At 43.7% G+C, this 15,347-nt stretch overlaps 1 protein-coding gene across 1 annotated transcript; it reads left to right on the top strand.

Annotated features, from left to right (window-relative positions):
* Positions 1-473: 473 nt before the first annotated feature.
* Positions 474-14,600, top strand: spef2 (sperm flagellar 2). The gene is given in 39 exon segments (XM_034541499.1): positions 474-531; positions 928-1,030; positions 1,167-1,426; positions 1,461-1,527; positions 1,529-1,625; positions 1,861-2,007; positions 2,454-2,527; positions 2,633-2,846; positions 2,971-3,159; positions 3,994-4,181; positions 5,029-5,200; positions 5,319-5,541; positions 5,693-5,767; positions 5,974-6,048; positions 6,193-6,233; positions 6,422-6,525; positions 6,700-6,947; positions 7,093-7,165; positions 7,266-7,420; positions 7,594-7,773; positions 7,875-7,999; positions 8,310-8,437; positions 9,037-9,175; positions 9,288-9,425; positions 9,614-9,759; positions 9,856-9,924; positions 10,058-10,106; positions 10,208-10,267; positions 10,440-10,545; positions 10,761-10,899; positions 11,294-11,366; positions 11,557-11,707; positions 11,808-11,914; positions 12,160-12,342; positions 12,636-12,728; positions 13,030-13,203; positions 13,464-13,679; positions 14,151-14,273; positions 14,511-14,600. Coding segments are annotated over 39 exon segments (5,013 nt in total). The 3' UTR covers positions 14,562-14,600.
* Positions 14,601-15,347: the final 747 nt, after the last annotated feature.

The raw sequence follows: 15,347 nt of genomic DNA, 5'->3' as shown, positions 1-15,347 counted from the left end.
CTTTAACATGTATTTAAATAACCGTCTGTTGTTGCAAAAATAAATGTTTCAGTCCAATACATTTTCCTTTTCTCTTCCCTAATCAGTGAGTGGTGGCTGCAGTGAAGTGTTGCTAAACAATACATTTGTCCCTGCTGACCTTCAGAAGTGCCGAACTGTACTGACTCTGGATCAGCTCGCAGTCATTTCATCCCTCTGCTTTTAATTTGGGTGCAGAAAAGAAAACTGGTCCACGGACAGCTAGGCCCGCCCCCTCCCACGAGTGTCCTACTCCCCTCCCCTTGAAGCGCGCAACCATGGGCAACCCTGTTGATGGGTCACCACGGCAACAGCGCACCTCCGGGGTCTTTCCTGCGCTCCTTGTTTTTCAGCCGTTATGAGCACGCGAAAGAGGCACATTATCACCTAACTAGCTACTAACATGGCGATAATTATCATAAAAATGAGTCTGAGCTGAACTTTGAAGGGAGAATATGTCGGATATACTGTGCAGGTGGCTGAACGAGGAGCTCCGGCTGTCAAAAGCTGTTGGTAAGTTACCTCTTATCTGACGTCAGCGTAGCTACTTCTAGTTAGCTAGCTACCTGATAGCTTCATTATGCTAACTAACGCTACATGGTTTCATGTTAGTCACCGTTAGCCGTGTCCAGCGTCACGTGGTCACACTAAAGGGTAAAAGGAATTTAGCTTGAGAGAAAAAAGAAGAGGAAAAACGGTGAGCTAGCTAGGTTTGTCCAGACAGGTGTTCAAAGTTCAACGCCAAATATGTTTCTTGATAACTTTAACGTGTGTCCAATATGTTTTCAGTTGCAGGCTTGTGAGTGTATTTATGAAGCACATTTCAAAGAGCTTTACTTAAAACATCAAAAGCATCGAGACAAAAAGAAACGCACCCCTGAAGGACATTCAACATGTTCCTCTTCACAGATCCAAAGACCTTTGCCAGGGATTTCTCCAGTGGTTACCTCATTGGGGAGGTTCTGCATAAATATCAGTTGCAGAATGATTTCAGTATGTTTATGAAGAAAGAGTAAGTTGCACTCTATCCATCCATGATCCTTTGGGGTTTTTTCTTTCTTTTTTTGCCTGTTAAAATAGCTAACTGTTGCTTGATTCTAATCTAAAGTCTTCATGAATATTAAAGTGAATCACACCTTTTCCCTCAGCACCTCCATCTCCAGACTGAGTAATTTTACCCGCGTTGAGCCGACTCTCCGGTTGCTGGGGATCTCCTTCGACATAAACGCAGCCCAGGAACTGATGCAGGAGAAGCAGGGTGTTGCCACGCGCCTCCTTTACCAACTATACATCTCGCTTGAGAAGAAGAAGAAGGCAGAAATCAGCGGCACGTTGATGGAAATCATGCAGCCTGCAGCCAATTTTGGCCCGCACAAAAAAGAGCATGAGATCTACTCTGATGTAACTAGTATAACAACATGTCAATAGTCGTATGTTTAAAGTTCACATTATAATTCAACACAACGCCAATATCTACAAAATCATGCGTTTCTTACTGTCTTTTCTTTTGACAGCAACTGAACGACAGGCTTGTGATGACCCTTCCCATTCAACAAAAGAGACAACTCAGAGTCCAGGATGAGAAGAGACTGAAGAATATCGAGAAGGTAACGGAGATGTCGGATTAGAAAATGCTGTATTGCAATACATTTCCCTGCAGTTATTTGACACCAGGTAAAATGTATGACTAAACTTTAAGGCACTCTTCAGATTTGTATTCAGTCGTGACTGCCACGCAGCAGTATTTTGGATGTTGGACATTACTAAACTGTAAAAAAAAAGAAGCTCCACTGGAATAAAGAACCGCTCCTGCTAATGACTGGGGAACTGGTTATGTTGCAGCTGCGGGTGTGTCGTCAGAAGCAAAATGACATCAGGACTTTTAACCAGGCCACCATTGTCCAGGTGCCCAAGCCACCTCCCTACACTTCACAGCTCCACCTAAAGAGGAGGCAACAGCAGCAGCAACTCAGAGAACAACAAGTGCAGGTGTGATCCAGTTTAATCAATGATGTGACAATTCACCAACACACAGGGAGTTTCTGACACACGGTCAGCTATAGAGTGGTTTGTAGAGGAAAGTTTAAATCAAAGTCCTTTAAAAGTCCTGACGCAAGAACTTTGAGTTTGTTGAGTCGTTTGATGTTCCAAGGTCTTCTCCAGACCAATAGATTGTTATTGCTTAACGCCTGTTATTGTTTACAGAAGGAGGTATTGATTCAAAATCAATTTCTCTGCAGAGGTTTTCCTAGGGATTTTCCAGATTAACTATGAGTTCCAACTGATGACCCTCTGTATACAATAATCCCTTTTAAGGCAATCGTCATGCCTCAAGTTGGACCACGATTCATTGAATTTCTCACAACACACACAAACAAATGAGTGACACAGGTTTCTTTGTGTATTGTTGCAATTCCTGTTCATTTTGTATACAGACAGTCCAGACTGAAATAGCCACGTTTGAGACAAGGAGGAAACTGCTTCCTTATGGTTTAGCTTCCTTATCAGGGTAAGAGAAAATCCAACATTTACTTTATTGGAATTTAGTATCATTTTATATAAATATATTTTTAAAAAAGAAAGAAAATGTGATTTGAACCTTTTTCAATTCTAGTGGTCAGCCGCCCTCTGGAGATTTCCCCAGAGGTGGCCTCAGCCAAGGCTTTGAGGTCCCAGGAAGTGGAGCGAAGCTGACATTACAATCTAATAGCAAGTATCTACAGGATATCCAACAGAGGCTGGAGGAGAAAGCAGTAGCTCGCGAGCAGAAGGACAAAAGACAAAACAGATTCCTGGTGGAGCAGCTCAAGGCCCAAGAAGCTCAAGAGGTGCAAGGTTTTAAATACATCTTACACGTCCTGCGCTTATTGACATCACAGTCTGTTATTTGGCACTCATCATTTCTAACCCAAAACCAGCCAACTCATCGGCCACCTCTGCCTCACCTTGCAGGAGGCACAGCGGGAGGAGCAGCTGGTGAAGCGTCTGACACGTCAGACTCAGCAGGAGCAGCGTTTGGCGTCACAGCTCCTCCAGGTTCGCGTGCAGAAGGACGTGGTCCGGAAGAACCGCCTGTTCAGAGAGCAGCAGTACCAGCAGCGGAGAGAGAGGGACTTCCAGGAAGCTCTGGAGAGGGAGGCGGTGAGATAGGAGGAATAAGGAAGATGAAGAATTCTCTCTATTGTCGCTTTGCATTAGGCTGCATCTGTGATAGCATGAGTAGTGTTACAGGGAGAGAGACGGGGCAGGGTGGATTTTGGTAGTTTGTAACAGGGTATTTGGTTTTATCAAGAGAGAGAGTGATATTGAGTCTTTAGATACAGATCTGTAATGTACTCCAAGTGATCACACCTGTTTAGTAGATGTAGTTGAATAGAAGGCAGACACTTGGAAAAATATATACCTCGCAGATGCTACAGCCACGGTTCAGTATGTTTTCAGTGTTAAATATTCAGCATGTTGTTGTGAAGTATGGTCATAGTGTTATTGTCCTTATTTGTCAGGCAGATTGTCGCACTGTTAAGTCTCAGTTTCTGGTTATTTGCCATTTACTCTGAAGAGTTTCTTCTGAGACTATTTAGGGAGAAAATCATACGATTAAATGTACATGCAGATGAAAGCTTTAATGGGGGTATTATTGATATTGTGTCTTTTAGCAAACTAGGAAGCTGTATTGATTGTTACCTGTTGTTTAACATCAGTTATTCAGTTATATAGCACATTTCTTTAAATATTTTCTTTTTTTTTTCTGCAACCTCCAATATCAGTAATGTACTAATTCCAAAAAAGGATGTCTGTTAGTTTGTGTCTGCGTAATTTCCCACAAAAACACCTAGTCATGTGTTTTGCACAATAAATGACCTCTGTAGAATCTTTCTTCTTCCTTTTATTGCTTGCGAACTGTGGTGTTTGTCAGGAACATGTGTGCCATGCCTTCCCCACTCACTCCATCTTTCTGACTGGGGCCTGGTCTAGGCTCTGGCTCAGCAGGCTAAGCTGGACCGTGCCGAGGAGATCAGAAAGGAGCTTGAATTCTGTAACAGGATTGCTGCTGAGCGAGCTCAGGGCAGATTCAAGAAGCACCGTCAGACCTGCAAGGACATTTTGGAGCAGATAGTGGACTTGGCCACCAAAGTTGGAGAATATCGACTGCACACTGGGAAGTACGTGACACAATTCATGCTTTTCATGTAGAAACATGCACACAATATTTGGGCTTGAAGCTTCCAAAGTGACTCATGGTTAGTCAATTAATAAACACGTGGGAATTCTAAAATGTGTTCTAAAGATTGCACTAGAATTAGAAGCAATCAATGTACCAGGAAAGTTCAGCTTTACTTAGCTCAAGACGTGCAAGGGTCAAAACCAGACAAGGTGCACACGTGGGAAAAGGTTCAAACAGGAATAGAAAATGTTGGGTAATGAGTGTGAATGAAACTAGACTGGTATAAGTACTGAGAGACCGATGAGGGAATGAGCTGCAGGTGAAGGGGATGAGAGGATTACAGGGCAGGAGGGAGTCACAGAGTCTGTGGCATGAAAGCAGAACAAATCAAACAAGCCCTTTCAGTATTGGTCATCTCGTTCCATCATTTATCTTTGGGAAAACATTGAAAAGGATGTTCCAGGAAAGTATGGAAACACTGAAAATCTTGTCTGTTATGTTGTTTAAAAACTTCGTTAGCAGTGCTGATTCAGATTGAAGTCAAAAACCTGTGAAAACACCAAATACCACCATTGGAAACATTCTTGTGCAACTGACCAAGTGGTCCAATAAAATCAGGAGATGTCAACATCCTGTCTGCTTCTACTCGTGATAACATTAATAATCTCGATATGCACCGCCCAGACAACCCTGCTCTACACTCACCTCGTATGTATCCTGCTACCGAGCTCTTCTATAAACATTACATATCAGCTCTTCGTGTTCCACTATGATTTACTGTGAATACACTCACGCTCATTTAATCTAGCTTCGCCTTGTGTCATTTCTTGTGCTGTCATGTCCAGTCTGATTCCAGAGAAGCCGATGAGAGAGTGGAAGGAATTGCTGTTCAGTGGCCTGCCTCTCTATGAGTCCGTGAAGTGTCAGCAGCCAGGGTTTGGGTTCTCTGCCCCACTAGACCCCGTAGAGCTTAAGAAGCAGGAGATACTCAAAAACCAGGACTATGAGGACTACACTGTGAGTTTCAAACACGAGTGCAGTGTGTTTTTACATTGATTGTTGCCCACACGCCCTGAACTGAAGCCCTGAACTGTCTTGAGTGCTGAAGGTCTGAGCCGTATGTCGTGTCTGTCAGAATATGGTAGGTGAGTGGGCGTGGCCAGAGGAAGCCAGGGAGACCAAATTGCCGCTGACCAACAACAACATTCTTGGACATGTTGTCCTGCGACTGAGGAACATTGTTCATCCACCCATCGTGGAACCCTCTCCGCCCTCATTTCCTCACTTTACCATCAAGGCCTGTGTCCTGGGCAAGTTCTGCTCGGGGAAGACCACCTGCCTGGCCAAGCTCACTCCAGGTACACGGCATGCAATCGAAACACAGATGCAACGCACGCGCAAACACCATTTTGCACCACCTAACTACTGAAATGTGGAATAAGTTTGGATGGCTTAATTGTTGCTGTGTGTGTGTGTGTGTGTGTGTTTTTTTGTTGTTTCCTGCTTCAGCCCATGGCATATATGTCTTATCAGCTGACTCACTGATCCAGGAGGCACTGAATGCTTACCAAAATGGAGAGGAGGTTAGTCTGATGCAGTACAAATGTATTGCAACTTCACTCGTATCCCTTTGTATATATATCTCAGAATATTTTGCTTTAAAAAGACTTTTCAGGAAAATCTCCCTAGTCTCCCCTGCCGGCATCAGAAGTGTATACACCTGTAAACGTTTGGTGGTAAGAGGTCCTCAATGATCTTGGAACATTTTAAAACATATCTTTTTGGATAAAATGTGCAGGTCACAGAGCAGCAGGGAGAGAAAGACAGCGAACTACTGCTCACATCCTCCACATCGCTGAAGCCTGGTGGGTTACTGGAGCGAGCGCGATTCTATTGTTACAGTGTGTTGTTTTGTTTTGCTTTTGATGAAAATGCACTGCATATTAAGTATTTCATACAGTGGCTTGTTTGATGTGATACCTGTCACTCATAGTCTCATTGTTTTTCAGATCTTGACACTCAAGAGGAAAGCAGAGACAGCAATGCAAGAGTAAGTGTTGCTCACGATCTTCTGACTCTATTTTGTATTTACTTATAAATAACGTAACCTGTACTCACTTTCTACCACTAACCAACCTTGCTAAGCATTTTGGATAGTGTGATAATTTGAAATGTTGAGTTCTAAATGTCTTTTTTATCCAGAATTGAATACTTAACTCTTTTTAACTGCTTATGCAGCTTTCTATCCGGGCCATGCAGGGAGCAGCTGCAGAGAAAGTGGTGAGGGAAGGCAACGCCATCCCTAATGAGCTGTTGGTGGACATCATGCTAGAGGCTATCAGGTAAGCACACAACCTGTATTGCTATGAAATACTTTGAGTGGTTTTATCTCAATTTTATCATCAGCATTTCATTTCACATACCGGTAGTCAGTATTTCAGAGAGATCCCAACGATACAAACGGCAAAGCCACAATCACTCTCTAGACAGTGAAATATAGTTTGTGTCCTCACTAGGCAGGTTCCAGCTCAGTCAGGTTGGATCTTGGATGGCTTTCCAGTGGACATCACTCAGGTCTACGTGCTGGAGAAAGCCCTGGGTGGCTCTGTAGATGGAGGGGATGGCGTTGTAAGCAGCAGGACAGAGCTCGCTGCTGATCCTCATCCACCCAAACCGACACCACCCCCGCCTCCTGCACTGGACCTGGCTCTGCTGCTGGATGTCCCCGATGAGTGTGTGATCAGGCGTGCGTTCAGTCAGCCAGGTACGTTATACTATTGTGAGCTTAGCGGCACGTGTCTGTGTTCACCCCAAACATTATGCACATTATTACGTATACGTACACAAGTAACCAGTCATATGTAAATGATATGTTTGTGTGTTTATGTGGCCCCCAAAACCTGGTGCAGAGACAGATACTGCTGCTGCTACAACCCCCCATCCCACAGATAAGAACTTGTATATGGCGCAAATTCCACACAGGTAAAAAAAAGAAAAGAAAGAAGAATCAAATAATCAAATACATTACTGCTGCTGCGTGACTGTGTGTTGAATATCTGACTTCGCTTCCCCCCCCCTCAAGGATCACAGCTTTTCAGGACACCTGGCCAAAACTAGAGAAATGGTTTGGAGAAAGGCAAAACATTTTGGTCCGTGTTGACGCAGATGTGGACGAGGAGGAGCTTCACAAAAGGGTGGAGTCCGTCCTGCAGCGAGTTATGATGCAAACACAGGAGGGTAACTGGTTGTCAATTTAGCGATAAGCAAAAGTCTTGTGTTTGTTCTAATCACACGCTGATCATGAGATTCTCTATGTTTCTACGTTAAATGATGTATAGTGGACAATTTGTCTTCCTTCTTGAAGGAAACGTGATAATTAATCACAAGATTATGATATATTGCCTCATCAGCTCTCGCCGCTCCTCCTGGTGACGATGTAGTGTTGGACAGTGGGAAAGCTCCGGACTCCTCCTGTTCAGCTACACCTCCACCTGTAGACCAAGCTCACGCAGAGTCCTATATCAGCATTGATGAAGAAAAAGCCCAAAGTGTGAAGTCACTGTCCAAATCCAACACACACTCCCCACAAGGTGGTTTCATCAGCAGTCTGTGGATTACAATATTCAAACTATACCTACAGATGATGAACATGATGTGTTTACAACATGTTTTCACTCTGGCTAATCAATAGGGCCATCTAGGAAGGTTTCAACTTCCTCAGTGACCACTGAGGACTCTCAGGGAGTCCCACCAAAGTCTGCCTCTCCCTGTCCAGGTTCATCCAGCTGGGTCTACGTGGATGAACCCCTCCCTCCAGTAGGATACAACTCTTTGTATGTGTGTTTTGCTCACCAGAGTTGGAAGAGCACTCCTAATCCCTCATTTTATCCTGAAAAATCATGTCGATGACATGTGACCATATTTATGACATTCAGATGCACTCACTGGGGGTAGCCACAGGGTAGAGTTGTGGTTCCCGACCTGTGTTGCCCTTAAGAGCCTGTTAATGAAAATAGATGTCATGTGGTCTGTTTTTCTATTACTCTATGTCTTGTTTGGTTTTATCGTCCTCTATCCAATGCCCCCTGCTTGGTTCATCTTCCGCCCTTCCCTTCTCTATCTCCAGGAGCTGCCAGAGTACCTGTGCCACCATTGGGACACGGTGTGCGATTCTTACGTGAACAACTTAAAGACGACGATGTATCAGCTGAGCTCACAAACGTCTGTGATTCACCTTCACCTATTCAACATCAGGTATTCTGCAAGGCCTTTGAAAGAGTGTGAACATGGTTTATTTAAACCTCCAATGGGGAACTTTCATTTTGTGTTGAGTTTGGTCGTCCCTGTGGACAAAAGTGGTAGTGTTTCCTCACGTCAGAATCCCTTTAGGAAACCTCTCACAGACAGACAGACAGACAGACAGACAGACAGACAGACAGACAGACACTCACTCACTCTATTCATCCACAGGGGGACATTTCTTTGTAGCAGCAGCAAACAAGGTTACAATATATACAATACACTAAAATAACTAATAGCAGAGCAGGACATATTACATTTAAGAAAAATTAAATAATTAAATATGAAAGAAAATGCATACTATATATATACAGTGTATATAAGTCAGTATAAAGTATATAAAGTGAAAGCGGTGTAGGGTTATTGATGTTGATTCAATTTGAGGAGGATCTGGCATCTGGATCTTCAGATGCAGAATGGAAGATGAGTATTTATAATTAGCCTCTGAATACAGTTATTTTTGGATACAGTTGAATGTGACACCAAATGTTCATACCATAAGGTTGAGAGGACATTTATGTTAATGAAAATAATATAACATGTATTATCTGTAGAGAGGACTACAAGCGTTACTTGGGGCGTCCAGACTTGAAGCAGGAGTTAGTGTCTCATTGGCAGAAGGACTTCAACAGCATCCCTGATGACATTAGAGAAGATGAGGATACCAAAGCAGAGCTACATCTGAGGCTGGACGTGAGCACAATTTATAATATAAAACAATGCAAATATTCTTCAACTGATCATGCTGACCCGCTTAAAAAAATTAAAATACTTAATATATGGAGCTGTTTTGATATCTGTGCAGGAACTGCGCGAACGTCTGTGGGACATTAGTGACAAGCGTAAGGAGGAGGACGAGAAAGAGAGGGCGAGGCTCATGGGGGACGGCTGGTTGGAGGAACACACCGCCGTCCTCATTAACCACCACTCTGTACTCATGCAGGTAACTCTTCCGTTTATGTGTTTGGGCTTTTCAAATGGTGTCATTTATAAGCTCATCGACCTCGTACCTTTTCCATTGCTTCTTTTTGTTGAGTCGCTGTGTCTATGGCGTAGCGACCTGTGTGTCTTCTACGCTCTTCTGCAGTTCGACTTGCCAAACCATAATGTTGGATTGTTTGTGTCTTCCAGGTAGAGTTGGACCGTTTCATGGACACGTTCCGTATTCTCAAGGTCTACTATTTGGGCATGTACGAAGAGGTGCTGCCTGAGCTTCCCTCCCAGTTGGATTTTATCCCCCTGCTGGACCAAATAGACGCTAAGCAGAGAGGCAAGAGGCAAGGAACTCGCTATTAATAGCAACTAACTACGAGATGATAAAACTAAATTGTAAATAGTTTGCGGAGAGTGAAATATTTATTGTGTTCCACCAGCACTGAGCCAGTGGGCACAAGTGTGTCTCGTCAGATGGACTACGGAGAGGACAAGAAGAAGACTAAACTGTAAGGCAGAGGCGTCTGTTTGAAGATTAAACGGATGTTGTCATTTCCTCACAGTCCAAATGCTCCCCGGCACAAACATATACTCAAACATAAACAATTTCCTCCACTTCTCCCGTTTTCCCCTCCTCCGCAGACGTCCTGACTCCAAGACGAAACACCGGGGTCACGCAGAATCTGTCAAAGTCAGAAGAACAAACAAAAGACCTCCACTTTCGTAGCATGTTATGAATACTATGCTGATAATCTAGTCAGAGATATTGACTCTTTTTATTGTAAACTCTAGATACCCCATGAGAAACTGATCTCCGACTATGAAGAGGCACTCACAGCAATCAGACAATTGGTAATGCTCTTTGTTTGAGAGTTTGCATGAGCATATTATGGAGGTGTATATACATTTATATATATATATATATATATATATATATATATATATATATATATATAATGTAATGTAATGTATATACATTTTTTTTTTTTTATTCCTGATGTGTATGGGTTAAATATGTGTGTAGGTATCAGCAGAAGCCCACCAGGGGGAGGCGAAAGAGCAGAAGGAGAAGGCGAAGACTGTCGGAGACAAAATACATAAAGAATATGCAGCCGCACTGGATCATGAGGGTATGCACACACAGGGATTCAGTAGTTTCTTTATATCGCAATATATTCAATCATCATATGGCTGTATTGTCAATATTCTTAGGGGCTCTTTTTTCTAAGAACTGTGCTACATGAGATACATATCACGTTTATCCCTGTTTGTATTTGTATATGTAAAACATGAATATGCTTATATACTTGTGTTCCTATGTGTGCGTGTGCATGTGTTTTTCCAGGGAATGCGGTAAAGGCGCGCATAGCGCTGGTGAAGGGTCATGGTCTGGTGATGGTGCAGTCCCTGCAGAGCAGAGCAGCACAGACATTGAGCAGCATGGAGACGTGGTTAGAAGCACACAATGTCGCAGTAATGAAGAGGTATGGTACAGTGAGGGTGTGGTGTGGCTCACGTGTCTACATAGAGGCATGTGAATGAAGCTGCCACAGTGCAGCGCTGTGTTATTATTAGTGTGTGCTGAATGCTTTCGGTATTTTATCTCCATGTCGTGTCACAATGTTACAAATGTGTGCGTATATGCGAGCCCCCAGATTTAAATGGTTGGACAAGCCGTGGTACGGTAAAGTTTTTTTTAATTATGTTTATTTGGCCCAAAAAAAAGTCAGAGAACTGGAAAGATTTCTAAATTTAATGACAGCCCTTTAAGTGCTCTCGCGGAAACTATTACTTGAGAATATTAAAACATGCAACGCTTGTGAGAAACACTTTTAGTCCCTTGTAGGCATGTATGACGTTTTATCTCCTTCTCTCTAGTATTGAGCAACTGTCAGAAGTGGTCGGCCACCACATAGAGGCAGGTGCTAAGTTGCAGAACAAGCTGGTGATGGTACGTAACGACTTTCTAATTGTATTGATTTTTTTTCTTTCTCCCCCAGGTAAGTACTGTATAAATCAGCGCTCACTGGTTGCAGGGTGGCTGCCGCAGGATGACATGTCGAATGACCTTCAAGCATGTGACCACAGTCTCCTTTACCTCACTCCTCCCATTTTAAGATTCCCTAAATTCTCTCCTCCAGGAAGGCATTGACTTCTACTTGAATGGAGACTGCCACATGGTGGCCAGCCTGGCTCCCCGTCCACCTTCTCTAGAGAAACCCACAAGGTCCACGCCGACCGTCACTCAGCTCGAGTCACTGCAGCGACAGCTGTGCAACGTAGCTCCATCAGGTTCATACAGGGGGGGACAAGCTGTAATGTTATTGAGTCTATTAATCCACCAGCTATCCATCCACCTTAATACTCCTTTTCCTTCCTTTCTGACTTTCAGGCCTCATGTCCAGTTCTTATTTCCTTGGGTTGCTCATGGATATCATCTCTGTGAACATGGGCAGAGACACCTTGCCCGAGCCCTGGAACAACAAGAATGAAACACAGGTACTCTTCAAGCACTGCATTCCAAATACGAACAACCCAACAGTACAGTAATCTTTTATTAACACCAAATTCTGCTCGGAAGCCAATTTTCATAGACAATTTCAGTCAATTGACTATTCCAAAAATAAACATATCAAATAGTGCAGAGAGAGCAAAAGGAACACGCACACATTCTTGCACCATACTGTCCATAAAAGACACTTTGCATGGCTTACAGGAGCATTGTCCTTTTCTTCTGTCCCCAGTTGTTGGAGATTTTATCCCTCCTGATTGACGTCTATGACTTGATAGACTGGCGTCAGTTTCTGCTGAGCGCTGCCCTCCCTTGGCCGGTTCCCTCCTTATCACAGCTGCTGGTCGTGCTCCAACGTTTCAAGGCAGCAGATACTGGCAACACAGGCTATGTTAACGAGGACCAGTACCTACAGGTCTCTATGCACACACTCAGACCAACACTATATACTCTGATTCACTGGTCAGACACTCAAACTGTGTTTTAAATCACAAAGAAAAAATCCAACTTTGGATAAACCTGTATCTTTAAATTACATATCCACCTTCACACCCCCATCGCCTCGTTATGATGTACTGAAACCCTACAAGCAGGCCCGGGTACAAGTCAACGCAACAACACATTTAGTATTTATTTGAGTGAAAACTGTAGATTCCTGAATGTAAAAACAAGTGTTTAAGTTGCTCCTCCTGACTCCTTCCTCACCAGACAGAGTTGTGGTTTTCCAATGAGAGTGTCCAGCCCGTCCCAGATGACCCCTCTGAGCCTCTGCCTTATGACCGCCTGGCTAACCTACGCAAGGTAACTCAATTCCGATGTAAACTTTCATTACTAACCAAGTGGTCACGGTGCACAAACGATTTAAAAGGCTTAAAAACAATTGGAACAAAGACAAAAGAGACATAAAAGAACATAAAAAAAGCTCGACCAAACTCTTTTACTATATTTTCGATTTATATCTTTTTGTAGAACAGAAATTCATTAAAAAGAGAGACATCACAATGCCATGCGCTAACACCTTATGTTTACTGTTCATCCACATGAACTCCACTGCAAGTAATACATCTAATATATTACCACTAACATTTGCCACTCTTCTCAGTTCTTTTTCCAGTTGTTTGCGGACCGCTCCTCTTTCTCTCCCCCTCGACTGGACTATGTGTGCATGCTGCAGTACTTTGCGGCCGACCCTAACCCCAGACAGGGCTTCATCAGAGCACTCAGTGTGGTGCTGGGACAACATCTCAAGGACTCCTCCCCGGGCCATCTTGTCAAGGTGAGTAAAGTAATCATCAAAAACATTATCATATTCTGTCACCAATGTCTTCAGATGGTTCTGAGTCATAAAAGAAAACAGGTGCTGGTATTTATAATGCCAACAAAGATTGTGTAACAGCACGTGTCAGGTTTTCCCTGTAGGTGGTCATTCGGGTTTTTTTTGCAATGAAACATGGAAGTGTTGTTGTTGTAACACAATCTATTGCACATCAGCAGGGAAGCAGTTATCAGCAATATCATAATGCGTTGTGTTTACAGTCTATGCCCAGTATTGAAGAGGCTGCCGAGCTCATCTCCTCGAACCTCGATGGAGACGACAAGGAAGAAGACACTCCGTGTGCATGGAGCGGCTCGTTGGGGGAGCAGGAGGTGTCCGTCAATGCTCTCCTTGCTGTCATCTGCCACAAAGTCACCCAGCTGAGAGACGGCAGCCCTCTTCCTCCAGGCTGCCTGAGTCAGGAGGAGCACACTGAGGTAAAGCCCTGTGAAAGTTTAAGGAAATACATCAACAAAGGAATTAAATCGTTGACTAAATGTAGTAAACGTGTTTAATATTCAGTTCAGCAAAATTAATTTGTCCTCAGCAAGGTTTTGTTTTCAGTTATGCCTTAACAATGTGCATATAAAGGCATGGCCTTTTCTCTTCTTTGTGCTTCAAAAATGCAACTAATATGGCTGACTGGCAAATCTTCATGTGTTTGTGCGGGATTCGTGATTAAAAGGTTACTTCTCAGACGTGTGTTACAGGGACAGTGCTGGGGGACAGTCCACACCTTCATTTGCATAACTAACAGAAAATAAATCAGGCACGAAATAAATGTCCATGATGTGGATCAGGCAAAGCCCCCTTGACCCCTCAGTATACTATACAATCCAAACAGAATTATTAACCACATTATTAAAATAATACTTGTGGTGATAGTCTTAATCTCTGCTGGCCTCTAGCAACTGGTGCGTGTGTTCAGAGAGCTGGGCTACGAGCCCGGGGACTGCGCCCCCTTCTCCGCCCTGTCTCGGCATCCTTTCATCCAGCGCCTGATGGAGACTTCCACACAGTACCAGCTTGTAGTAAGTCTCCATGTTGGTCGTCTGTTTGTTTTTATTCTTGTTCCCCTACAACACTGTAGATGAGAACCCACTTGACCCCCGATGCTGCGGTCAGCCACACATGCCTATCATCCAAACAGTTCACCATCACATGCGTTAACATTGATAAACCTACAAGAAGATTCACCTTTATCTTTCATCTCTCTCTCTCTCCTCTTCCTCCCCCCCTCTCTTTCTTTCTCTCTCTTTGCCTCTCAGAACATCCATGGAGTGCTACTGTCCCATCAGGATGAGATCCCTGAAGGATAATATACATACAAGTGTTCTCATTACTCAGAGTGTTTGCTGGAATGTACGGCTCACTTCAGTGTTGAATACATCCACTTGTGTGAGCATGTAGCCATGTCTATAACCGATGACGGTTACAATGACACCACAATTGAGATGACAACAATAAAATCAATGATGGCAGGATTGACCCCTCTTACTTGTTTTTTCTTGTTCTTTTTCTTCTGAAACAATCCAGCAGTTTTTCTGACTGACTTGTTCTTCTAATGACCTCTCTGACACAGAAAAGCGTTGCTCGCGGCCACAATGAGCACATTGTCCAGGATAACATGTCAAGCCTGACTTGCCAGCAACCACCTGCCAGGGCACCCGCAGCCCCATGACAGTCCATTCAGCAGTGATGTGTCCCGGTAGCTACTCTGTCCACCAGTCACGTTAATGTGCATGCAGCCTTGAGAGAGTGAAACTCCGGTAACATTTCCATTTGTCTAATTTGATACAAACGAGGGCTCGGGGAGCCTCCCCTCTCTCTCTCTCTCTCTCCGTCCCTCCCTTCCATGACCACTGCAGGTCTGAGGCTCTCGGTCCTCTCGTAGAGGAAACAGAGCCGCTCACATGTGTCACATAGACAGATTCGTACTCGCAGACTGGTGTCGAAAAACCTCCTGAATGAAAAAGGAATAAATCCGCACCTTTTACATGTGTTGCGTGACAAAGCATGCGGGACACATTCTAGGTACATTGAACAAGGATTTGTTTTTGTTTTTGACACTGCTAACGGTATGAAAGAATCTTCATGGCTCAAAC

This window comes from Cyclopterus lumpus, chromosome 9 (assembly GCF_009769545.1).
Source record: "Cyclopterus lumpus isolate fCycLum1 chromosome 9, fCycLum1.pri, whole genome shotgun sequence".
Taxonomy (NCBI): domain Eukaryota; kingdom Metazoa; phylum Chordata; class Actinopteri; order Perciformes; family Cyclopteridae; genus Cyclopterus; species Cyclopterus lumpus.
The sequence above is the reverse complement of the archived record's forward strand: the minus strand, read 5'-3'. Positions and strand labels throughout refer to the sequence as shown.